We start from the raw sequence: 25,652 nt of genomic DNA on the forward strand, positions 1-25,652 counted from the left end.
AATCTGCCTGATAAGCGTCTCTTGATTGTTGAATGATTTGAAATTGAAAATAAGATTTTAATTGTCGTTGAAGTTTATAAAATTCAGGGTAAAGTACATGAATAGTCATCCATATATTCAGTTCTTTTTATTTTAGTCACTCAACTATTAATTGTTTTTCATTTTAGTTACTCAACTATTAAATATTAATATTTAACTTTTCAAAAGTTGAGTGACTAAAACAAAAGATATTAATAGTTGGGTTGAGTGATTAAAATAGAACGAATTGAATAGTTGAGTGACTTTTCTTTGTACTTTATCTAAAAATTTAAATTTTAAAATTCTAGTCTAATCATTACCATGGTTAACTTTAACGTGTTTATATTTATTGACGACAGATTATATGAGGGAAAGTTAATCAACATGTAAAATTGACAAATTTTCACAAAAATATTAACAATTATTGGGACTTCTATTTAAAATAGTTTGAAGGCTTAATTTCTAACCAAATCTCGAATTGTCAAAGTACAGGGACTAACAGTACGTTTTTTAACCCATGTGTTTTTTTTTCGTGTTCAAAATTTACGGGCTTACTTAAAAACCAGCCAAACCATATCCCTTGCTCAAATCCAAGAACCAACATGTTACTAAATCTCCAGAGTACAAATTAGGCAAACATTTCAATCAGTAATAATTTCCCAGTGTCACAGTTAACTGCAGTAAAAAGACAACATGGTAATAACATCCAACCAAACATGGTCCGAAAATCAAACATAATAGTTATTTCTTGAAACGGGAATTAAGGTTGAAAACTATAAGTGGCCTGCCTAATCAGTGTATGAAGACTGCTTCCACCCTCCAAAAGATTCTTCAACTTCAAAATCCCTGCTTTCACGTTCCTGTTTTGAACCAATTCAAGTTCTTGCATTTTAGTTAGCTGGAAATAATCAATCCAAAAACCACTTCAAATTTGTGAAAAAAAAATTACCTCGGGGGTGAAAGTGAGACCAAGTTTAATCTCCCCACGATATTCTCCATCCTTGACAACAGTATATGCAGTAAGGGGAATGTTTCTTTCGATAAATACAGGCTCCAGTGGTATACTGAAAAGCATCAAAAAAGCTCTTCTTCAGAAGCCATTTTATTATATATATATTGGAATTTGTCTACATTAATAATATTTATTTTATTTTCCTTTTTTCTTATTGTATTCGTGTCTAACACTTGTATATCCAAAGTAATTTTGGATGAGTATAACATATGACCCTTCAAATACATGAAAAAAATAAAAAAAAATAAAAAACAGAGAAACCCGAGTCCAGTTTATATCTATCCATATACGACACTCACGCTACTTCTCCCACGAAATCATCCTGAGAACCAGTATCACTGTCCATTATTTTCAGTGCGAGTTCCGAAGCACCTTCGGAGATGTTGAATATGAAATCCTCGTTCCATTCTGGTTCTGATCCTTTTCCTGAGAAAATTTATTGTTTCAAAAACTCTATCAAATGTAAGCAAAGTTTGAATCGTGATAGTTGATCCATCGATCAACAAGATGAATAAATTTGTTGAGAATTTAGATTGATCTATAAAGCTCCCAAACCTGATGCAACACTGCTTTTCTGCTCCTGGGTTCGGCAAGTAAGAAGCACGTAAGGATCCATGTTACCTGCTCGTTTCCAAAATTTAATTTCTCAGAAACATTACACCATATTCTTTCGAGTATTCGTTTCCAATACTTACGGAGATACAATGTTTCAATATATAAATATATATAATTCGAAAATAGCACGCTAGTGTCAACACGATATGCAACTATATGGCGGAAAAACGAAAACTAAACTAATATAAATTATCACTTCCAAGTAATAAATCTACAAGCAATTCTTTCCGCTGTTCATCAATGCAGTTCAGATCAGATCCATCGTATGATCAAAAATTTAGTTTAGATTGGCTAAACGTTCTTGATCTGATCAAAAATTGTCATGAGATCATAACAGAAACATCTAAAAGTAATCGAATGTACTCAGATCTTCACAGATATGTTCGAAATTAAGATTAAACAAAAAAAAATGACAATCAGATTTCAAATTAACGAGAAAAAAGAAAAGAAAAGCGGAACTCACAGAGAAAATCTGTGTTCTCGAGACCTTTGGCACTAACAAGGACAACTTGAAGCTTTCCCTGAGGCATGATATTTTGGAGAGTAGAAACCGAGAAAAAGAAAGAAAGAAAACTGTGTCAAAAAAATTCAGATCCCAGAGACCAATATATATAAAGGAGAATGATTTTGCTTTCTATCTCATTGGATTCTCTTTCTAAATAAAGCTTTTTACAAAGATACTGTAAAAGGAATTATCGACATCTGCGGACACGTTTTCCATGAGTAGGTTTGAAGATTGGTTCATAAAATTAGAGAGTTTGGATAAAAATGTAAGTTCGAAATATGAGTTTGGACAAAAAAAATAGATTCCATTTTTTATCCGAGCCCGGCCCGGAGACATATCTTTGTAATATTTTTTGGGAAATATTTATTTCAATTTTTTAAATATATTTTCAATTTGTTAAAAAATATTTATTTTAATATTTGTAGTATATTTGATATACTATAATTTTAAATTTTTTTATATAATAATATATATCTTTTAAATTTAATACAGGCCGAATCTGAGTTTAGCATCTATAATCTTAGTAAGGCTTGGGTAAAAATTTAACCTCATTTTCAGATTGGGCCGAGCCTGAGCCTAAAATTTTGCTAAGGCTCGGCCCATGGACAACTCTATAAACTAGTCAATTCAACTACGCAACCACCATGCGTGAAAATAAGGAGGGTAAACTACACCCATAGTCACTAAACTAGTAATAATTTTATGCTTTGGTCACTAAACTTCATAAAGTTACAAAATAATCACTTAACTATTTAAAAGTTCTCATTTAAGTCATTGAACTCTTCAAAAGTCTTTATTTACGACATTGGGTTGTTAATTTTTTTTTTTGAAAGTCCAACTAGCAAGCTCTAAGCAACAACTCGATGATCGGTATGGTAGATCAATACCTATTGACGAGTAAAATAACATATCTAACGATCAATGTCGAAGATCGAAGAAAAAAGTAGTTTGGATTTTGGTTCGTAAATTCTTGATGTTCTAAGTTATTTCATGAAAAATAGTTGAACTGTAGAAGATAAGGTGAATGAGAGTTTTCGATTAGTGTCAGTAGTGCGAACAGAAAATGTCATGTAACAACAACTTTAACAACTCAATGACTCAAATGAACACATTTGAATAGTTTAGTGACTACTTTGTAACTTTTTTAAGTTGAGTGACCAAAACATAAACTTACTAATAGTTTAGTGACTTTGGGCGTAGTTAACCCTTGTTTTAAACTACAAAATCGATCATTTTTATTCGAATAAGTTTTCATTTATGTCAACCAACTTTAAAGGATTACTATATGACTACTATCATCGATATATTATGTTATAGTCGCCTAGTTATTAACTTGGGTCAAAATTGTACGACTAATTCTAGTATTTTTTTCGGTTAAGTTTTGCTTTAGTTCTTATATTTTGTGAAAGTTATGGATTTAGTTATTGTACTTCAAAATTGATCGATTTTAGTTATTGTACTTTTGAAAATTGAAATATTAGTCTTGTCTCAAACAATAGTAGTTAAATATGTTTGTTTAAATTCAATTCTTGGTCATATATTATGCATACAATTATATATTTAATACATATGCTCCAATTGGATCATTCTAAGTTATTATACTTTTTGAATTTTGAAATTCTAATTTTGATGCAAATTATAGTCGTTAATTCATTAGCTAAAATTTTAATGAGTAATACGTGGAATAAGAAGTTGACATGGTATTACGCATATAATAACATGTTTGCTACGTAATATTTATGAAATACTTTAACTTAATTAATTTAATAATTATCGTTTTGTAATTACTGAAAATTTGAAGTTTAAAAGTATAGGACTAAAATAATCAAATTAAAATATAGGAACTAAAATTCATAACTTTTGCAAAGTTCAGGGACAATTGGAAAATTTTAACCATTTTTTACTTTTTTACCAAATTTAATATATGTACTTTCTTTTCTTTTAGATTTCCTTTTCCATTTCTATTTATTTATTTTCTTTTTCCTCTTCTTTCCCCCTTTCTTCAATGGGCTATTATTTTGTATCCCCACTGAAGACCCGTTTTTCTTTCGGCCGAAAAAGAAAGACCCTTTTTTAGAACGAGGAGATTTCTTTGTAAACCAGGTATAATAATCTCTGGTTAAAATATGTCATCAGTCCTATAATCTTCCCAAATTTAGAAGTTAGTCCCTATACTTTTATTTTCAATAATTATTCTCTTTACTTTCAAATTTCAAAATTTCAAGTTCAGTTGTTAACAAAGTTATAGCTAAATTTATTGGTGTAACGTTTTGATAAAAATAACTCACTTGATAGCCATGTAACTAAAAATAATGTTGTAATGAACTTAAATTTTGAAAATTGAAAGTAGAGGAATTGAATACCTAAAAACAAAAGTAGAATTTATGAAGACTAAAAGGAGTTTTGGCATACTTTAAACCATAGTTTATCGGTCATCCTTTAAACAATCTTATGATCCTCACTGTATAACATTGACCCTACCTTGTATCCCTGGAAATAGGGGTGAAACTAAAATTTTTAATAAGGGGGTCGGGATATTTATATAAAATATATATATTCAAAATTAGGCCCGGACCTAATAATCTTGATCACCAAAATTTAGGATAAACAAAATAAGTTAAATGCTCATTTTGTATTAGATATTTAAATTTATTTTTACCTAATTAATATTTAGATATTATTTATACTTAGATGTTGCAATTATTAAACTTTATTTTTACTAAATTAATATTTGGATATTACTTTGTATTAATTTAACAAATTAAACTAAAAATAATATTAAATGGTCATTTAAAATTATAAATTCTATAAAAAATCGGAAAACCTTGGGGTTAAACACAAATTTATTCTTTTTTTAGACACTACACTATAATATCAAAATAAAAAAATTAAAATTCAAAAGGGCTTAAAAGAAAATTTAGGTGCTGGCCCCCTGCCAGCGCCTCCTAAATTCGTCTCTGGCTCTCTGCCCGTAAAAGATTAAAGTGTAGTAAAAGCAAAGGAAGAAAGAAAATAAAATAGTACGCATCCACAGGATTTAAGCATCCAACCATGTTCTCATGTTTAATCAACGCCATGTATGGAACAAACAGTAAATATATGGGATTTGGTCTGGGGTAGCTATGCAGCGCTTTATCTGAGTCATTTGGCCGGCCGAAGTAATTCTAGCACCCAATTGCCAAAGTATTTAATTTTCAATATTAAATTATAAATATATTTTTAAATTTTTTTCTTCCACCAATCATATAATTTAATATTTCTACTTGTCACATTTTGACTTTTAATAAAATTTTGACCTTATTTTTAAAAATTTATTATGAAAAATTTTCTAAGTGCGCTCCAAAAAAATGTATAACACAATTTAGTTAAAATTTCTGATTAAAGCTTTGGTAAATGTTAAAACTTTGATATATTTTTATATAATTTAAAATTTTGGTATACTTTTTCTTTTCAAGCGTACAGCAAAACCTTTCATTAGTCTCCTTTAAAATCTGGGTTTCTTTTATGGTAACAATCTATGCATTAAAATTAAGTATTTTCATAACCCAAAAATGGGGTTGTCATTAAATAGTAGCATATTGCAGTCAATAAAGGGCCGAGGGAGAACACTTTTTTTTTTTGCTTGTTCATAAAAAGTATGTGCATTCATACATAAATGCAGGTATCCTACACCAACATTCATATATATCATTGATCATAGCATTGAGGAAGAAGCATTTCTTAACATTATGCACTCTGAAACAACACCTCTTAACAATTGTTCAAGAGGGTTTCAGTTTCACCTACAAAACTATACAAAATATAATTCAGAAAGAACAAGACTTGAAACAAGAGTTAACCCCTACATGTTCCTGTCAAATGATTTAAAGGAAAGAGAGAATACAAGCAAACGAATTCTATGACTCAGTGCTCGAGATAGATGCTCTGGAAAACATTAAATATACAAAAAAAAAAAAAAAACCCATGAAGGCTAGAGCTAAAACAAGCATGTCACGAGTCACCGGAACTATGATTACAAACATCTACAACTATCACCGTGAGAACACGGATATGGCCATGACTAAAATTATTTCGATTCGTCTAAACTTCCTCATGAGTACTACTCTTTAAAATGTTATATTTGCATAGAGGACAGGTAGCATTGATATGCAGCCACTTATCTACACATGCACAGTGAAAATGGTGACCACAAGGAAGTTCCCTTAGTTCAACTCCATCATCATAGCTCGAAAGGCAGATGCAACATTCCTACAAATTAACCCAATAATAAAAGATCAGTTGGGTACCGGACTTAAATTTCCTTCAGCTCAACAATGACAAAAGGAATTACCCAAGAAAGAAAGCATAAAGAACTAAAATGGAGATCAACTTACTGCATCATCCTCGGATAGCGCACGTTCCATGGGGGAATCAGTGCCACATTCAGTCATTACTCCCCCAATGGATCCTTGGACATCACCGGCAACTTTATCATCATTGCCAATTTTTCGAAATTTATATTTTGGCAACTGATCAATGTCTTCTTTGGATGCTCCTTCCTGATGCAAGAGGCCATTTGAAGTCGGTAAAAAGGAGAGTATACCAAAAAAGGAAGATAAAAGTAAAACTATCTTATTGCTGAGAGCCATAATAGCAGGAATCGTAAATATTTACTTAAATGCACTTAGTTAAATCTCGCCACTCGAATGCAGCATATTCGTTAATTTAAAAGTGCTTAAATGGTCATTAAGTAAATTCTACATTCAAAATGTGCATCATACAACTTTCTGAAAACAAACCTCTATTAGTTTCCTTTTAGTTCACCGTGATAACACAATTATCTAGATTGAATTAGATTCATGTTTAAAGCTCAAAATTCATACAATTACACAAAATGGCCTTTCCCATACTACCTAGGTGCTTATAAGTAAACCTACCTTCATTAACCATCTCATTACAAAATTAGATATTCAAGAACAAAAATTAAGCATCAAATGCACACAAACAAATTAACGAAGCATACACAAAGATGTCAATCTTTTGCATAGGAGGATATGAAAGTACCTGATCTGCCACAGCATATAGGATTGCAATAATACATGGAAGACAGCAACAAACAGCAATGCCAATGATGCATGCCAGTGCAACACAGAAAACAACAAAGAACACATCAAAACCAAGAAACACGATACAAAGCCTGCAGAGTTGCATCAAACGAGTTAGGATCCAGTTACAATGAAAGAAAGCAGAACGAAAAATGACACAAGAACTTACCAATAAAGCTGAGGGGAGCCACCAGCCATTGCTTGGCCACCTACAGATACCCAGTAGAACCCAATGATCCACCAGATGAATGAAAACATAGTATTTGCAGATTCCAGATGCTTTGCAACACTGATGAAAACATTTTTAAATGATTAGCTACGACAGGACGAGTCTACAGTATCATATATATCCACAACACTTAATTCAACTATTGCAAAGGGCGGATTCTCATAACACATTAAAACATCAATGTAAGTGATGCATCTGCACAACTTAACCGAGTAACACTGAACATATACCTGAAATCCTAAATCTCTATTGAATTCCTAATTGCAGTATATAAAAAGTAATCTGAAACTATCATTACGTTCTCAAATTCATTGAATAAAAATATATACCTTCCACCATCTTCTTCCAAATGGGCCAATGTTACGTATTGCTCCGAATCTACCCTCGATCTTGGACTCAAAGCCCCTTCCTCTCCTGTATTAAATGACCTGTAACCCATGCTCCGTTGCCTCCTCCGTCGCCTATACTCCACACAAACGCAAACCATATGTAACAAACACTGCAATGCGTACCCAATTATCCATAGCCTCAGCGGCATACTCGGCCTCTCGTTCCAGCTCAAAACCAAAACCCCAACCGCCGCCGCTACGAACGCGAAATTCCAGATAATATCGAGGACCACCACGGGCTTCGAATACGCCCAATCGCTATGCCGTTCCTCGAGCTGCTCGGCAGCAGTTTCCCGAACCAACATGGACGGCTCGCGCATGAGTCGCCGGCTACTGGCTCGGCGTAGGAACCGAGCCGCTTCCCGAAGGCTCTGGCGACGAACGGATCCACGAGTGGCAGAATCGTCCCGCAAAACGCTACCTTGTGATGACAGAAGCGACGTTGTCACATCGGTGATGTCATCCGAGGAGGACCGGTTCGATGCAGCCGTCGAAGCCATATTTGGGATTTCTCCCCCCAAAAAAGATTTCCCAAAATGCTTTTAATATAAAAAGTTGGATTTCAAATGGCTTTTCAAGTTAATGCCATGGAGGAAAACATTTTAGGGTTCTATGTGAACATTAGAGATGAATAGACGACAATGATGAATTGAAGATGCTGAAGGTTTGTCTCTTTTATTACATGGGGGGAGGTTTAATTGTCCGGTAATATTTAGTGCAGTTATTTCGGTTTTTGTCATTGTTAGATAAATTTTAAAATCAATTATCTATATATACTATAATTAATGTATGCGTCTACTGTTATCTTTTTACGAATCATATCTTTATGTATGCTATTGTTAAAAACTATATTATCGGTATTACGAATGAATCGGATTTAATTTATTTAAAAATATTAAAATATTAAAATTGACTTTAATATGATGTAAACATGTAATTTGAAATATTTATATATTATAATTTTTAAGGGTAAATTGCATCTAAGGTCATTAAACTATTAGCAGGTTTACGTTTTGGTCACTTAACTTTAAAAAGTTACAAAATAATTACTAAACTATTCAAAAGTTTTTATTTAAGTCACCAAACTGTTAAAATTGTTGTTGTATGGCCTTCTCTATTCACACTTCACACTGCCTACACCAATCAAAAGCCCTCATTCTCCTTCTCTTTTACAATTCACTTTTTTTTAATAAAACAACTTTTTTTTAATCTGTCAACCAAAATCCAAACACCTTTCTTCTCCAATCTCTAACATTGGCCTTCAGATTGACTTGAATTTAAAGTATGCTCTTCTACCTGTCGATGGGTACAAATTCATCATATTGATTGTCGAATTATCACTTGGAGCTCGTTAGCCGAACTTAAAAAAAAAACCTTAACAGTCTAATGACTTAAACAAAAGTTTTCAAATAGTTTACTAACTTGAGTAAAAACTTTTAAATAGATCAAAGATCATTTTGTAACTTTTTGAAATTAAGTGACTAAAACGTAAATTTACTAATAGTTTAGTAACCTTGGTTGTAATTTACCCTTTCTTAAAATGTATATTTTCGGATGACAATTTTTTTCTTGTAATTGAGGTAAAGATCCAACCAAAACTTTTAACCGTCCAAGGTAAAATCGTTAATAGTTAACACGATTCTTCGGAATTCCTAAAATGGAAAAAAGATATCCATGATTTCGTAAGAAAAAGTCCCCATATTTTATAAGATAATAAAATGTTACGGTGATTATCCATATTTTAAAAAAATGATCTTTTTAGGTTTTTAACATAAAATTAAATTGAATCCATACATTATAAAATTTAACTAAATTGGTATTACCCTCAATTTGGTCTTTTAAATATGAATATTGTATCAAATAGATATTTTCATCGGTCTAACAATTAAATTAAGTATTAAATAGTATATTAAATCTAATATGTAGCGTGTTTAGAACACATAATTAAATTATAAACACGTATATATCTACTGCATAAACTGTTCATAGTCGATTTTTAAGAAACAATAACCTCAAAACAATTATTGTCACTACCTATTTTTAATATGCCATATCTAAATTGTTTGTGTACTAGGTACACAATCCACGTGTTTTTAATATATTTCACATCAAATTTATACTGACATTTAATGTTTAAATTGATATTTATATTAATAATTTAGTTGATTGATATAATATTGATATTTTAAAGATGCCCATAATTAGGTTGATCTGGGCCGATTGGTAAACAACGACGTCGTTTGTACAATACGTCGGTTAATTTTTTTTTCTTTGAACTCCCTCTAAAGCCCTCCATAACCGCATTTCAAAATTCTCCAAATCCAAACGAAGAAAAGAAGAAGAAGAAAATATTGCTGAAAATGGGACGATTGGCGCGATTTCTCATCTACATGATCAGACTTCTCTTCCTTCAAAATATGGTTATTTCAGTCGAGATCCTTTCGAAATCGAAGCTTGAAAAGTGCGAGAAAAGAACGGATTCCAACGACGAACTGAATTGCACCACCAAGATCGTCATCAACATGGCCGTTCCCAGCGGTTCAGTAAGTGAAATTGTTTTTGTTCTTATCGTCGTTATTTAGTATATTTTTTTTCCTTTTTCTTCTGAATGTTTTATTCTTTTTTAGAGTGGCGGCGAGGCGTTCGTAGTGGCGGAAATAGTGGAGGTGGAGGAGAATTCAACGAATAACATGCAAACGTTACGAGTTCCGCCGGTAATAACGGTCAACAAATCCTCTGCCTACGCGCTCTACCAATTAACATATATTCGAGTACGTTTCTTAATGAGAAAAAGGAAAATTGCACCTTTCAATTTTTTTTGAAAATTTGAGGGAAATTGAAAGAAAAATCGCGGATATCGTAAGGAAAGAATCTCTCGTTTTCGAAATTGCTTGTTTTATCGAACGTTTTGCTTTTTCAGGATGTTCCTTTCAAGCCTCAAGAGTTTTTTGTTAAGACACGCAAATGTCAGCCTGATGCTGGTGCTAATGTTGTCAAGATATGTGAGAGGCAAGCAACTGTTTTCGATTTAATTTTCTGATGTTTAGTGTGCGTGTCTGTGTATGTATGTATGTATGTATGTATGTATGTATGTATGTATGTATGTATGTATGTATGTATGTATGTATGTATGTATGTATGTATGTATGTATGTTAAAATTGATGCTTGAACATACTAAATGAAGTGATTGACTGGTTTCTAGGATCTATTTTGTAGGTTGCGCGATGAGGACGGCCACATCATTGAGCATACTCGAGTTGCATTTTCAACTTATTAATATAATTTTGAAAGAAATTTCATATTATGTTGAACTTAACTGTTGCTTAGTATTGTTGCTTTGTTGTTCATGTTGTTATTACAAACTGCCTAGTTAGTTTATTGTCTTTGACATGGTATTTATAATAGATTTCTGTTGCTAGCTTTTATATCTCTTGAAATACAGTGTAAAATTTACTTTGTGATTCCTTTTTGACTATTTATTTGTCTTGGATCTTCTGCCCTTGTTTAGCCTATTTGCTGTCCTTGCGGGCCCCGAAGGCGGGCACCTTCATCTTGTGGAAATATCTGTGAGTGCTCTGTGTGCTTTCCAGCACTGTCAAAATTTTCATTTGGATGCTGAGTTTTCTGGAATTTGATTGTTGTTGCCTCTGTGTTTACATTTGGGTAGTTGACAAATTGATAAAAGGAAAGGCCAATACTGCTCACTGTCTCCGATTCCCAGGTGACTGGTATGGTCTTCACTTACGTTCTATTGGTTACGTACATCGTCTTTTTGAGTTGTTATTTGTCTCGCTGGGCCAACGTATTCCTCGTTGGTAGTCAATGAAAAACTTTGGTAATAAGTCGTTTTCAAACTTGGTTTTTATCTTTTACCTAATTTCATTACAGTATCCTTTTTCATAAAAGAAATTCCAAATAAGAGTAAATTAGAGAAAAATAATCGAAATTGATATCTACTTAGATAGGTGATCCATGATAAAGCAGCAACTTCTATCTTTTTCAGCTTGATTTATAACTAGTAATAATTGTTTTATGTACGTAGGTTCCATGTTTTTGGTATTGGACAGCAGTCAATTGGGTTCAGCGTTAGAATTGAGATGAAAACAGGAAATAAAGTTTCGGTATGTAGTGCTGCATATGATTTTTCAGATGCTTACTGAAGGACTTCTTTTCACTTTTGTAATATGTCATATTTTATCGATCAGGTATAAACTTATTACCAGGATAGTGACAAGTTCTGAACAAATGCATATTTGTGTTGGTTGGATATCTGTTGGTAGCTTCAAGTAATGATGTTAGGATTTGATACAATCGATATATAACTTGAATTGAAAACGGATTTAAAATTTAGTAATAATAACTTACCTTTCAAACAAATTATTTATGTTTGCAGGAAGTTATTGTAGGGCCTGAAAACAGAACAGCAACATCCAAGGACAATTTTCTAAAGGTCAATCTTATTGGAGATTTTGTTGGATATACAAGTATCCCTACATTCGAGGACTTCTACCTGGTCATTCCAAGGCAGGTCAGCTTGCTTAGAGGATACTGTCATGACTATCCTGCTAACAGATATATTTTAGTCATCTTTTCAATTACTGTGAGATGGCTTTTCCCTTGACATTTCACAAGATGAATTAATGTTATCAGGTTGTTTGGTCTATTTTCGTACTTACCATGTTGGGATCATATGTGATTTTCACTGAAAATTCTGCAAAAATATGACCATTGAACAATTATTCTGATTTAAAACATGTAAATAACCAGCAATTATTAAATTTGGTGATGGAGCTTGAATTGAAACTCAGAACCTTTTTTAGGCATTGCTTGGTTTTCCCTGTTTTGTCTTCTTATTGATATGTTTTTGTTAGAAGGTACATGCTTGAAATACTGTTGCTGTATATAGTAATGAGTTCCTGTTGAGAAAGAGAACTACTCCAACTAGCAGCCAGTTTGTTCTTAATTCTTTTTAGTATGGGAGATTGGCTACAATATGCATGGCAATGTAATTTGAATATGTTCTTCCAGAATATTTTGCTGCATATCATCTTCATTTGTTTATTGCTATTTTCGTGCAAATTCAGTTATTTTGAATTTCCGAAACTCTTTTTTTTCCTTCATTGACAGGGTAGTCCAGGTCAACCCAATGATTTGGGAAGGAATCTTTCTATGTGGATGCTGCTTGAGAGAGTGAGGTTTACCTTAGATGGTGTTGAATGCAACAAAATTGGTGTCAGTTATGATGCTTTCAATGGTCAGCCAAACTTCTGTTCATCGCCATTTTGGAGTTGCTTGCATAATCAGTTGTGGAATTTCTGGGAAGTTAGTATATAAAGCTAAACAGTAATTCTTTTTCTAATTTCTCTAACTAATTTGGTGCAAGGTTTAGCATTGGCATAGTTATGATTTTCTGCTGTTTTGTAGTTGAATCCTACTCTAAATTGTAAATTTTGTTAGTTCTGTATTTGTTGCTACATACATGAATTAACCTTTTTGGTGCTCTGAATTTATTCTATCATTGTTACTGAGAAGACACTGCCTTACTGCTAACAGGCTGATCAAAACCGAATTAAGAGGGGGCAAGTTCCATTGTATGGCGTGCAAGGGAAATATGAAAGGATAAATGAGCATCCAGTTAAGATTCCACAATTGTACATTCCTTCTGTGCAAGTTTCTCCATAATTTAGGTGGGCTAATTTATGGTTCCCATTTGGCTGCAGGATGCAGGGTCTCATTCATTCTCTATTGGAGTGACAGAAGTTCTTAACACAAACCTCCTGATAGAACTGAGGGCTGATGACATAGATTTTGTTTTCCAAAGGTAAGTAATCCTGCTACAATTGATAGCTAACACAGAGATTTAGATCACTTGAACGCATTCTTACTATTTGTGGCAAATGATTCATCAGGAGCATGGATTTGCAATGTTCAACTTGATTATACGAGCAGTTTAGACCAATTTATTTTCTGAAGTACTGAACTTGATTTTTGCTCAATAGTTGCCTGAATCAGTGAACAAATATTGTTTCTACAATGTGGCCATGGGACTGAGAAGGTTCATTTCCGAGTTTTTAGATGAAGTGAAACTTACCATTCCCTTGTAGAACATTGACTGCTGCTTCAATCTTTCATTGATCTGTAAAACTTGTGCCTAGTAGTTCATCCAATCACACCCATAGGCCGTAACTGCTGCCTTACAATTCTTTTTCCTTTCTTATAAGAAATTACTTTGATATAAGACTGAAAAAGTGACCTGATGTTTAGGTGGATTGAATTTTTGGTTCAAAAAATTCTGCTACTCACATGGTGGTCCTTCATTAATTAAGTAGACCATTGGTTTACTTATCATCTAGGTCAAAGTATTAAGGACCATAATGTATGTGTTGACATATGTTCATACACGCAATACATAGACCTTTCTGCTTCTGTATGCTTGAGTTCTAGGTTATTACTTCTTTCTTATACTATCACTCAAAACATTTTAATGTTATTTATGGTTAGTGATGTCTTTCGGTTTCATATCTCAGCAATCCCTCATCTTCAATGTTTTTTTTCTTTGTTGATGTCAAAATCACATATATTTTCATCTTCCCGCAGGAGTCCTGGAAAAATCATGAGTGTAACAGTTCCAACATTTGAAGCCCTCACTCAGTTTGGGGTTGCCACAATTACTGCTAAGAATACCGGTGAAGTAGAAGCATCATATAGCTTAACGGTACTCAAGAGACTAATTTTTTTCTCATTATCTTCCTTAAAGGCATAAATATGAGTTTCTATTTAAACAAATATGTTGAAATTGTTAAATTGTTTTATATAAACTTTTGTTGCAACAAGTTTGCTCTAGTTTCAACACTTTTTCCTTGTGCAGTTCGACTGCTCAAAAGGTGTTGCCCATATGGAGGTATTTTCTCTCAACTCTTTTTAGACATGGTGGGCATAGGTTGTTCTTAATCATGGTTCATCAAATAATATCATCAACATTGAATATTTCTGCAGGAGCAATTCTTCATTATGAAGCCAAAAGAAATTTCAGCTCGATCTTTTAAAGTCTATCCAACAACTGATCAGGCTGCAAGATATGTTTGTTCTGGTAAGAATTAAAAGGAGGTCCTTAAACTATCTTGGATAAATTTTTATATACCCAAATTTTAAAATCACTGATATCGACACTCTCTCAACACGCTTTTCCTTGATATTCTGAACGCACAGCTATATTGAAGGACTCTGAATTTAGTGAAGTTGACAGAGCAGAGTGCCAGTTTAGTACTACAGCTACTGTTTTTGAAAATGGATCACAGGTATGATAAGTGTATGATATGCTTATATAGTCACCTCATTGAGATAGAAACCTGGCTCAAATGTTTGTTAAGTATCAAAGGGGTATGAATATAAAGTTCTAAAACCTATGTTGCTCGGTTTCTTTATTTTTTATGAAGTACCTGTTTCTGCCACTTGTGTTCGACACAAAGATATGAGGATATGATCTCCAAGGATCATTCAAATACATGAAAAACTTAGAAAAACTAACCATAACCATATGCGATACCTACACCCGAGTCCGAGTAACATAGTCTAAAACTATGTTGCACCAACTATTTAATTTTCTTGAAGTACGTGTGTGACACATTTTTGGACCACAAATGGCAATATAGTCCTCCAAAGTTTACCCTTCAAAGTTCAAATACATAGAAAAGTTTAGGAAAAAAATTGAATACGTACATGTTAGATAATTATCCGTATCCAACACTTGTACATAGTTATTAACAATTGAGGAGAACTTTAAATTAATTATGTGCGTTGTCTATGTCAACCGTAAACGCTATTTACTGCTGTGAACAAAATATCACTCGGTGATCTTGATGTGTAAAATTAGTAAATCCCTTAAAACTGTGAATTTGCTTCAGATTACTCCTTTTCAACCACCAAAGACTGGCGTGAATGGTTTCTTTGAGTCTCTTAAAAAAATTTGGAAAAACCTGTGGGAAAGTTTGGTGGACTTCATCACTGGAGAAACTTGCAGGTCATTTTGACAATTAGATTACACATTTCCATATATTCTAAAGTTTATTGTAACCTTTAAAGTTTATTTACTTATGATGCTATTGATTCAATGTTATATTTGTTTCCTTTTGTTGTGTAGAGGGAAATGCTCGGGCTTTTTCGACTTCAGCTGCCACATACAGTATATCTGTATGAGTTGGGTAGTACTTTTCGGTTTACTTTTAGCTATATTTCCCACCGGTAAACCTTCGTTCTTATCAAGAAACAAGTTATGGATAACGCAAATAATATGCTTTGTTATATTACAGTTGTGTTTTTGAATTGCAGTGCTTGTGTTGCTATGGCTTTTACATCAGAAAGGCTTGTTCGATCCTCTTTATGATTGGTTCGAAGATCATTTCGGGCTCGATGATTACGGATCTAGTGATATCCATAGACATGGTATCAATAACCGCCACTCCCACTTTCATGCCAAAAAGCATACCAGGAGCAAGTACCACAAACATGATGCTCGATATAATCGAAACGGCATTCACCATGATCGCCGCCGGCACATGCATTCTGAAAGGGACTGTGATTATTATCATTATCTGCATCATGTTCACAAGGACAAGCACAAGCACAAACATAGGCATGTTAAGAGTTCTAGCATTGTAGAAGTTCAGTTGGATAGGAGGAAACATGATGATGTTGGGCACCACAAGCATAGAAGAGCAATAGAGTCCATAGAAAGACCATTGAAGCTGAGATAGACAGAGTAGTAGACAGCAGTATGAAGTTAATTGTTGAATACCTACTTGAGTGGCTTCTTTTTTAACCTTTTTAACTTGCACTTAAACTTGAATATACATTGTATGTTTGACCACGTGTGGAGACCTTGCTTCAACTTCGAGAATAACCTCGCAGAAATTCTACCTTCGCAAACCATGACTACAAACATGTGGACTAGACATGACTTTTATATACCTCATATATTTCTCCCATGAAATTTGAGAGATTATATAAGCCTTTTCCTATGACTTAATTGAGAATAATATGGGCTATACATGATCTACATGTGACCTTTATACACCCCACATACTTATCCCATGAAACTTGAGAAATTATATAAGCCTTTTCTTACAACTTAATTAAGAATAATCATTCTCAATATAAAATAATAAAAGGGAAAATGAAGAGAAGAGAGAAAACTCTTTTCACCCAATTCAGAAATCCTTTCGGCCCTCATTTTTATATATGATTCTCGATCTTGAATGAATTACATCAATTGCTTAATTTATATTTATCCATTAACAATATACTTAACACTTTTAATTCAAACTCTTTCTAATAAAAGTATTAGTATATCATAAAATTGTGTTTCGTAACTCTTTTATAATTAATATAAAATGCTTCCAACAATTGTAAAAATTCATATAAATAAAAGGTATGGTAGGGACATAAAATGGAACTGTAAATATTAAATTTTCATGTGGGAATTGGGATCCATCGAGTAATATCATGATTTGGGAAAAGAGTTATTCCTTACTCAAGTTCGATTGGATTTGTTTAGCTTAATACAATTTAATTAATAAAAATATTTTTATTTAAATTTAATTATAAAATACAAATAATTATTATTTTATTTGATATACTACCAACTAAATGTCAACACGATAAAATATATTTTTTTTAAATTATGCCTCCACTTGTAATGTATAATGAATATAAAAGTTAACATCAAAGTAATTTTAATATTTTATTGTTTTTTTAAATAGGAATAGAAACTACAGCAGTTTAAATCAAAACTTTCCTACTAGAACCAATGCTATTGCCATCATCCTGTAGCAGTCGATTACCTCATGTGGAGCTTGTAGGAACTGGTGACTGCCTAAACGGTTTAATATTTTATTGTTTTGAATATTAAGATGAGACACTAAACCTAATTTTGATAAAAAAAAGAATTTGAAAATAATCGCGGAGAGGTTTATTCTAAGAAAAGACTCATTAAATTCTCAAAAAAAAAAAACCAGAAAAGAAAAGACTAATTAAAGAATTTCATAATTTATTTGACCCCCCCCCCTCCCAAAAAAAAAAAAGAAGAAAGAATTTGACCCAAAAAATCATATCGAAACCCGATCAGCCCATTAAGAGGCCATGGTTAGGTTAGGTTCGGACGGCACCTCCTTCTTCATCATTAAGTTCGCTCTTTTTATTATTGCTTCTTCGTTTCGCTCCCTACTTAGCTCTCTGTATTGGGTTTTTGAATTTGAACTTTTTTGCTCTCTCAGATTCAGGAAAAATGAAGAAACCTTTTAACTCAATTACAACTTCGAGCCAAACCCACTTCGAGGAAAGTGAAGAAGAAGAAGAGATCGAATCTTCATCCGAAGAAGAGAAATCCGATGACACCATTGATTCTGATGAAGTGGGTATATTTCATTATAGCTTGAATTCTACTTCCTTCAATTGTCAATTGAATAGTGATTGGGTTTCTTTTGTGCTTCTGGGATTATTGTAGGAGGAAGAGATAGAGCGTGAATTAGCAGAAGTTACATTCGGAGAGCTACAAAAAGCACGAGCCGATGGTACTGATTCAATCTCTCGCAAACCCCAAACAGAGACCAAGCGTCGTCGCGCTAACAAGAATAGGTATCTTATTTACAGTTTGAGAAGGGTTCTTTCTTTTGCTTTCTTTTAGGGCTTCTTTTAATTTTTATTTATTTGTAGGCCAATGGAGCTTAGTAGCAAGAAGCCAGTGAGGTCATTTAGACAGGTTATTCAAGCTCCTAAAAAGGTAAATTATGTTCTTTTAAAATTATGCCCCCTCCCCCCCCCCCCCTTTTTTTTTCCTTTTTGAAGTTTAAAATTTGGCTTTTGTTTTTAATGGAATTTAGAATAACATGTTATTAGCTGAACAATTACTCTTAAATTATGTTTCTTGAAATTTTGTCCTTTTTTTGTTCTTTTTAATGGAATTAGAATAACATGTTATTAATTGAACATTAAGTCCTATAATTGTAGTGTTACTTGTTCAATTTATGTTCTTTTGGTTTTTAAGCATCTAACTTCTGCTCTAATGGAATTATGTGTTGGGTTGGAGAGCTTTTGAATGTCTTAATTGTGTCTCAGTTGCCCGAGTGGCCGAGCACATAAACTAGAGCACATAAACTATTGAATTTGATATTCTGATTTGTGGTCATGGGTTTTTTTTTAAAGTTCACAGCTTTATGTTTATTATTGATGCTAATTTGGTTTGCTTGTAAGTGGCAATCATGATCCTGCCCTAAAGTTCTAGATTTTGATTAAATTGACAAATAATGTAAAAAAATGGTCTGCACATATGGTTTATTTTGTAAATGTCACATCTCTAGTAGTTTAGACCATTTTTAGTTAACTGTCCTTTACAAAATTTTATTTTTGACAATTTACTATTGCGGCATCCAAGTTATTGTAGCATTGATTCTAATGGAAAATCACAACACTTGGGATCCTGTTTTTTTGGGAGAGAGTATCACTTGCTGGTTCATGTTTTCAACACTAGAAAAGAATAAAGAACGATAAGAGGTGAATTAAATCCGTTTGCTTCTTTATGTTCAGGTGGTACGAGACCCCCGTTTTGAATCTTTATGCGGTAATCTCGACGTCGAGGGGTTAGTCTCTTCTCTCTGTCTCATTCAATTATTTTCATTGTTGTCATTTATTGCTTTGCATGTGCTGTTCTCTATTTTGGATCCATTAAAACTTTTATTTTCCTACGTGAAGTTAGTTTAAGTCTACTCTACCTGTGCGTATCTTTAACAGACGACTGGGATGCCAAGTTTTTCATGTATTAGTCAGTAGTAATCTATTACTTGATCTTCAAGGAAAACTTTTTGATTGTTCTGTTGAGCTTCATATGTTAGTGTACAAAATCCGCCGCAAAAATGTTATTGGGACTTAATGATTAATGTCATATCCAGAATAGTGGAAGAAATACGAGAAAATATTAAGAAAACTAGGTTATCTTTTACCAGTCTATGGAGCTATGCTTTGATACATTTGTTCATGTTAGTTTTGAACTTTCCATAATTTCATCACGGAGGGGCCTAATTTGATTTTTTAAGTAATGATCTGGATGTTATTTCTCAACCTCTTGATTGATATAGCATTTGATGGTCAAAGTCTTGTCAAAGCCGATGGTTGACTTCTTACCTTACAGGATTATGTCTATTTTTTACATCTTCGCTTTCCTTAGTCCGCAGCTGATTTTCATTTTTCAGATTCAGAAAAAGATATAATTTTCTGTTTGAGAACAACCTACCAGCTGAAAGAGAGGTATTCTCATCCATTTGACCTTTTTTTTGTGTGTTTATACTGTTGTTTTTCAACGATGTATTTCCCGGATATGACAGGAGGTGCAGAAACAACTTAAAAAAGCTAGAGACCCGAAAGTCGTTAGTGAACTAAAGAACCATATTTCTTGGATTGTAAGTATATATGTTCTTCAAAAGAAATTACTATAGTCTGCCTCTTGTTTTTAAACTGTGGTCTTTTGTCGGATATATCGAAGCACCTCGCTACCAACTTTTTTCTGACATTGTATCACATATCAGGACAAGCAATTAAAGTTTGAGTCGGCAAAGAATACCGATGCAGTGATTCTGTCTGCACACAAGAAGAAAGAAAAAGACGCAGCAAAGCACGGAAAGCGCCCTTACTATCTTAAGAAATGTAATGTCGCGAGTCCCTCTCTTTCTCACTTACTATAGCTTTCTTCCTGTTTTGTGCTTTTGGAACCAGACGAGGACTATAACAAGCAACTGTTATTACATTAGTTTTTAACCTTTTACATAATGTTGCATCGTGCTAACTCAGATAATTTCTTTGCAGCTGAAATTCGGAAGCAAAGGCTCATCGAGAAGTATAAAAAGCTCAAGGTATACATTTCACATATCTTGTAATTTTAAAAAATATTCCCTATTTGAGTAACTTTCGACTAATTAATGATATATTATCAGGCATCCGGAAAACTCGAATCCTTCATCGAGAAAAGGAGAAGGAAGAATGCTGCTAAGGATCATAGATTTATGCCTTATCGTCGACCCAATAACAACAGTGAGCTATGAAGTTAATGATTCCATAGGGTTTTTTATGGTCCTTCATCTTGGATGGTTAAGAAATGCCCTTTATAGTTGGTGTGGAGATGAGATTTAGGGTTTTGACTGGCATTGTGCTATCATTCAGTGAGTGGGAAAAAATGATATTTTTTGATCTCACTGTTTTGAGATTTTGTTATAAGCTATAGATTTTATTTGATTGGATTATTATTTACAACGGGATTGAATTTTATAGTTTGGAGGCTCAACCCAAACTTGGTATTGTTAGCCACCTATATTTGTACTAAATATTCTACATTAGTTCTGAAACTTCTCAATTTTGTCATTGACATTGATTTTAATATTAAAATGATAATTTTTAATTTTTAAAGAATTTCATGTGATGACATGTAATCAGGGTGAAGTCAGAAAAAATTTTTAGGTCGAAATTAAATTGTAATTTTAGGATAGTAATAACTTATATCTTTATAATTTTAAAGGACTAAATTAAAATTTTATCACTTTTAAGGAATCAAAGTGTAATTTTATTAATTTAAAATTTTAGAAATTTTAAAAGGTTTAAATGAAAAAGTTTCATTTTAAGGGATCTGGGTCTTGCTAGTCCCATCATTAAGTTCAAAATTCAATTTAAGATGATAAGATTAACATTTTTAAAATGCTGGGGCATAATAAAATTTTTGAGGGGCTAACTTTTATCTTTTAAAAATTTTAAAGATTAAATAAAAAATTGAAGAGTCAAAATTAAAGTTTTAAGGACTAAACGAAAATTTCTTAAACTTTTGAGACTCCAATAAAACACCACCTCTACTAATACGATAAAAAATATGAATATGAAATATTTAAACATAATTCTAACAATATGAAAAGAGAAAGTATACTAATATAACATTCGAAATACAAAAATTTAAATTAATTATTGAAATATAATTATGAATTTTGAAATAATTAATTTTATGAATAGTAAAATAGATATAAATGATATATATATTTTAAATTTCAATTAATTCAATTTTTGTTATCTTTTGATATTAAATAAAAAATTGCTCAAGTAATACCTTTGGAGTTTAATTCAAGTAATTTATATATTTTAAAATAATATTTAATATATGGGATTTTTTTTTACCAAGTGGAATATGCTTATTTATTTTCAAACAAAAACACACATTAAAAATAAGTACTAATTTTATATGTTAAAAGCTAATAAAGTTGTCGGAGAAAATTAGTAGGTGTCGAATAAAAATATCTCTAGCGACAAAAAGTCGAGGTAGTAAGAAGAAGTACGGCTTCGGGCGTCGAAAAAATTTTCGTTGTCCTTTTCTCCGCCGCTTGTCTGCCACGTTGGTCCATTGTTGTTGTACATGTACTTTCATTTGGATTTTGTTAGTATCTGTTTTTAGAATTTATATTATGTTATTTATGAGATAAATTATAAAAATAGTTATTTTTGTTTATTTTAGATTATATTTTAATATTTATATTTGAAATATTATATTTTAATTACTTACGTTATCGTGTTGTAATATTTTAATTACTAAGCCGTTAATTACTGTTAACGTGTAACAGTGAAGTTGACGTGGCACATTAAATCTTCATTTTAAACAAAAATTTTAGGTTAATTTATACAATTAATCCTATATTTTTCGTTTTGAACAATTTAATTTTTTGTTTTATGTTCTTTTAATTTTTTCTTCATTTTCATTTTTTCTTCTTCTCCTCTGCTTTTCTTGTCTTCTCCATTTATTTTAATGTAGTTTTTTATATTTTCTATTTCTTAAAACTAGTCCCTATACTTTTATTTTTTTGAATAATTTAATTTTTTTGAGTGAGGCGAGCTTGTGGACTAGTTTTAATAAATGGAAAACATAGAAAAACTACATTAAAAAAATGAAGAGGGAGGAAAAACAGAGGGAGAAGCAGAAGAGAATGGAAAAAATAAAGTTAAAAGAACATAAAAGAAAAAAGTTTAAATTGCTCAAAATGAAAAAATATAAGGACCAATTGTAGAATTTAACCTAAAATTTTCGTTTGAAATAATGATTTAACGTACCACGTCAGTTTACTGTTACACCGTTAACGGTAATTAACTGCTCAGTGACTAAAATGTTACAACATGATAACATAAGTGACTAAAACATAACATTTCAAACATAAGTAACTAACATATAACACAAGACAAAAAAAATTGATTATTTTAATAGTTTACACTATTTATAGAGATATCATAAATTAATTCCGTACTAATTTGGTTGATAAAATATTTTTATAAAACAATGAGCATTTAAAGAATGGTAGTTTTTTTTGTCTTAAAAAAATAATATACCATCTATAGACACATAATTTTTATTAGAATTGATGCATATAAATACCAATCTATTTCAGTTTCATCTCGAATTTATCAACATTTTTAAAAATTATTACTATATAAATATTTTACAAATATCAAATGAGTTATATTAGATAAATTTAAAATTTAAAATATTTATGCATCAATTTAAGGCATAATAATCCAATAAACGATTTTATTTTTCATTATCATAACAGTAAAAAGTTAAAAATTTTATATTTTTAATACTATTCATGCTTCAATTAGTGCATAATATTTCGATTGAGGTGACTAAAATTGGACAGGACAGACCAATGTAACTAGTATAAACTAAAATTTTAATCAGTGAGGAAAAAAACTTGGTGTATTGGTTTATTATTGGAATGATGCACACCAACGAGAACTAGTGTGTAACCAAGTACACTACTATCTATATTAGGTGTGTTCATGGTGGAGTTGAGTTCCAACATAGCTTATGCATGATATCAATATCAGTCAAAATACCAAGGAAACTCTTTTTTTTTTTTAATTTCATCCATTTGTATTGTTAAAAACTGACGTGACTTATAGAATAACTAGGTAGTAACACGTGAAGTGCCACATATACCTCATTTTGACATATAGGAATCAATTTTTAACCGTAGAAATGGATAAAATTTTTAACAGAACGACTAACTTGCTTTTTTATCTAACATGCGAAGGCGAGTTTATCTATTATTTAAGTTGAAAGGGTAAAATGTAATTCAACTTCTAGTATAAGGACCTCAATATGTTTCAAATTTTGTGCAGATTTGTCCATATTTATAAATGATTGCTCAACGTTGCCCGCCTAATTTTTTATTTAATATTCCAATTATATATATTTATTTTTATTTAAATATAAACAATTTTTTAACCATTTAACATAAACAAACTTAATATTTTTAAAAATTATGATTTTTGCATATAATATAAATTTATATTCGAGATCAACTATCAACTCATTAATCTTGAGAGCTAGGCTTAGCGTTTGTTTTTTTCTAAATGTTATGAAATAAAAATTATTTATTAAATAATATGGTTCCCAATTTATTTACCAAAACATTTTTTTGGAATACTAACAATTTGGGGCCAAAATTCACCTCGAGAATCATAAATCGCCAATGTCAATGACAATTTGGTGTCAATCTGATTCTGTACGGTTGATCTCATATTATACCGATAAATAATTTTAATATCATATTATTTAAGTAATTAATTTATATTTTTATAATACTTGTGATGAAAACCAAGCAGAAAAGTGTAATAACTCCATGCCAAAACATATCATTGAAGCCTTTTTTCTCTCTCTTTTGGGAGGAATAAAACAGCTCTACATACTATATAAAATAAATATAAAAGGGTTAAAGTTGCTATTAGTCCCTATACTTCTCCAAAATTTGAGATTTAATCCTATTCTTTAAAAGTAAAAACTCAATCCTCTTACCCTATCAATTTAAAAATTATACATAGCCTAATCATTATCTTTGTTGGTAATTTTAATAAAATTTTATTAATTTAATATGTTTATTTTTATCAATTATATACATCATATGAGGGTATTCTAATCGATATGTCAAGTTGATGATTTTGGTAGAAAATACTAACAATGTTAATGATAGGACTGGGTTTTTAAACAAGAAAAGCGAGAGAACTTTATATCTTCGAGATGAATAAAGCTCAAATTTTGAATGTTGAAGTTCGAGTTTTTTTTGTTTGGATATGATAATTTTGTCTAAATATTATCTTCTTTTTTCTACTAATGCCTATTTTTTTTTGGATATGATAACTTCGTCTAAATCTTTCTAAATTTCAGATAATCTTCGAGCTTAAAAGAATAACTCAATTCTTAAACAAATTTATTGAGTTGGTGTTTTTTTTTTATGTATAAAATAATTACAATTACACATTAACCATAGTACACCAAGTTAGAGGAAGAATTCTTTCTTCGTAATTGATCCGCTACCACTAAAGGTATATCCTTAAAAGCATGTGGATCAATAGGAAATTGCTTCATTAATCCGGCATGAGCACGTGCAATCGTAATAGCTCCCTCAAAACATATTAGATAACTACCTTCAATTGTCTTCAACATAATTTAATAATTCTTATTGCTAAATCCCTATTCAGTTAGCTTTGAAATTTATCTTGAATAGATTCAATAGCTAAATCCCCTTATTCAGTTGGTGTTATTAATTATTCGGAACAAATATTATTTTTTTATTTTTTTATATAAAATTTATAAAAATAATTTGAATTTAAGAGTAGAAAAGAACTTTCAACACCAAAATACCGAATTAATTATCATTTCAACTAAAGCTTCACTTAAAATTTTTACAACTATTGAAACCGATAGTATTGATTTAAACTTACCAAAGG

The 25,652-nt window shown here is 31.5% G+C and overlaps 4 protein-coding genes across 6 annotated transcripts; 2 read left to right on the top strand and 2 right to left on the bottom strand.

Annotated features, from left to right (window-relative positions):
* Positions 1-598: 598 nt before the first annotated feature.
* Positions 599-2,277, bottom strand: LOC105801909 (elicitor-responsive protein 3). Its single transcript, XM_012633261.2, has 5 exons — positions 2,109-2,277; positions 1,586-1,651; positions 1,330-1,456; positions 968-1,082; positions 599-878 (listed from the first exon to the last, which is right to left on the bottom strand). The coding sequence occupies exons 1-5, from the start codon at positions 2,173-2,175 to the stop codon at positions 807-809; spliced, it is 447 nt and encodes a 148-aa protein (XP_012488715.1). The 5' UTR covers positions 2,176-2,277; the 3' UTR covers positions 599-806.
* Positions 2,278-5,852: 3,575 nt separating this feature from the next.
* LOC105801908 (E3 ubiquitin-protein ligase At4g11680) lies at positions 5,853-8,516 on the bottom strand. The gene is made up of 5 exons (XM_012633260.2): positions 7,793-8,516; positions 7,404-7,523; positions 7,194-7,326; positions 6,524-6,688; positions 5,853-6,398 (listed from the first exon to the last, which is right to left on the bottom strand). Exons 1-5 carry the CDS (start codon positions 8,350-8,352, stop codon positions 6,231-6,233), a joined length of 1,146 nt encoding a protein of 381 aa, XP_012488714.1. The 5' UTR covers positions 8,353-8,516; the 3' UTR covers positions 5,853-6,230.
* Positions 8,517-10,156: 1,640 nt separating this feature from the next.
* Positions 10,157-16,719, top strand: LOC105801906 (protein HAPLESS 2). The gene is made up of 18 exons (XM_052624452.1): positions 10,157-10,395; positions 10,480-10,623; positions 10,773-10,861; positions 11,070-11,109; positions 11,362-11,419; positions 11,521-11,581; positions 11,896-11,974; positions 12,247-12,381; positions 12,981-13,175; positions 13,407-13,487; positions 13,574-13,674; positions 14,451-14,568; positions 14,722-14,754; positions 14,850-14,943; positions 15,063-15,151; positions 15,758-15,873; positions 15,994-16,094; positions 16,182-16,719. Exons 1-18 carry the CDS (start codon positions 10,213-10,215, stop codon positions 16,604-16,606), a joined length of 2,142 nt encoding a protein of 713 aa, XP_052480412.1. The 5' UTR covers positions 10,157-10,212; the 3' UTR covers positions 16,607-16,719.
* Positions 16,720-17,945: 1,226 nt separating this feature from the next.
* On the top strand, positions 17,946-21,257 carry LOC105801904 (uncharacterized). Of its 3 annotated transcripts, none has more exons than XM_012633254.2 (10): positions 17,946-18,003; positions 18,125-18,261; positions 18,355-18,485; positions 18,564-18,630; positions 19,434-19,486; positions 20,096-20,150; positions 20,228-20,302; positions 20,429-20,546; positions 20,706-20,752; positions 20,834-21,257. In XM_012633254.2, the coding sequence occupies exons 1-10, from the start codon at positions 17,991-17,993 to the stop codon at positions 20,939-20,941; spliced, it is 804 nt and encodes a 267-aa protein (XP_012488708.1). In that variant the 5' UTR covers positions 17,946-17,990; the 3' UTR covers positions 20,942-21,257. The 3 variants fall into 3 exon arrangements, with proteins under 3 accessions (XP_012488708.1, XP_012488710.1, XP_012488709.1); XM_012633256.2 differs by having other exon boundaries at positions 17,949-17,998; XM_012633255.2 differs by having other exon boundaries at positions 17,951-18,034.
* Positions 21,258-25,652: the final 4,395 nt, after the last annotated feature.

This window comes from Gossypium raimondii, chromosome 11 (genome assembly GCF_025698545.1).
Source record: "Gossypium raimondii isolate GPD5lz chromosome 11, ASM2569854v1, whole genome shotgun sequence".
In the NCBI taxonomy this organism is placed as follows: domain Eukaryota; kingdom Viridiplantae; phylum Streptophyta; class Magnoliopsida; order Malvales; family Malvaceae; genus Gossypium; species Gossypium raimondii.

Excerpts from the sequence above, each read along its gene's own strand:
- LOC105801904 (XM_012633254.2), top strand. Across the intron at positions 18,486-18,563 it reads CGTCGCGCTAACAAGAATAG|GCCAATGGAGCTTAGTAGCA; the intron begins GTATCTTATTTA and ends ATTTATTTGTAG. Across the intron at positions 20,303-20,428 it reads AGAACCATATTTCTTGGATT|GACAAGCAATTAAAGTTTGA; the intron begins GTAAGTATATAT and ends ATCACATATCAG.
- LOC105801908 (XM_012633260.2), bottom strand. The coding sequence starts at position 8,352 with ATGGCTTCGACGGCTGCATCGAACCGGTCCTCCTCGGATGACATCACC. Across the intron at positions 7,327-7,403 it reads GGCTCCCCTCAGCTTTATTG|GCTTTGTATCGTGTTTCTTG; the intron begins GTAAGTTCTTGT and ends GCAACTCTGCAG. Across the intron at positions 6,399-6,523 it reads CGCTATCCGAGGATGATGCA|GAATGTTGCATCTGCCTTTC; the intron begins GTAAGTTGATCT and ends GTTAATTTGTAG.
- LOC105801909 (XM_012633261.2), bottom strand. The coding sequence starts at position 2,175 with ATGCCTCAGGGAAAGCTTCAAGTTGTCCTTGTTAGTGCCAAAGGTCTC. Across the intron at positions 1,083-1,329 it reads GATTTCGTGGGAGAAGTAGC|TATACCACTGGAGCCTGTAT; the intron begins GTGAGTGTCGTA and ends GATGCTTTTCAG. Across the intron at positions 879-967 it reads GTCTCACTTTCACCCCCGAG|GAACGTGAAAGCAGGGATTT; the intron begins GTAATTTTTTTT and ends GGTTCAAAACAG.
- LOC105801906 (XM_052624452.1), top strand. The coding sequence starts at position 10,213 with ATGGGACGATTGGCGCGATTTCTCATCTACATGATCAGACTTCTCTTC. Across the intron at positions 14,569-14,721 it reads AAGCATCATATAGCTTAACG|TTCGACTGCTCAAAAGGTGT; the intron begins GTACTCAAGAGA and ends TTCCTTGTGCAG. Across the intron at positions 15,152-15,757 it reads TTTTTGAAAATGGATCACAG|ATTACTCCTTTTCAACCACC; the intron begins GTATGATAAGTG and ends AATTTGCTTCAG.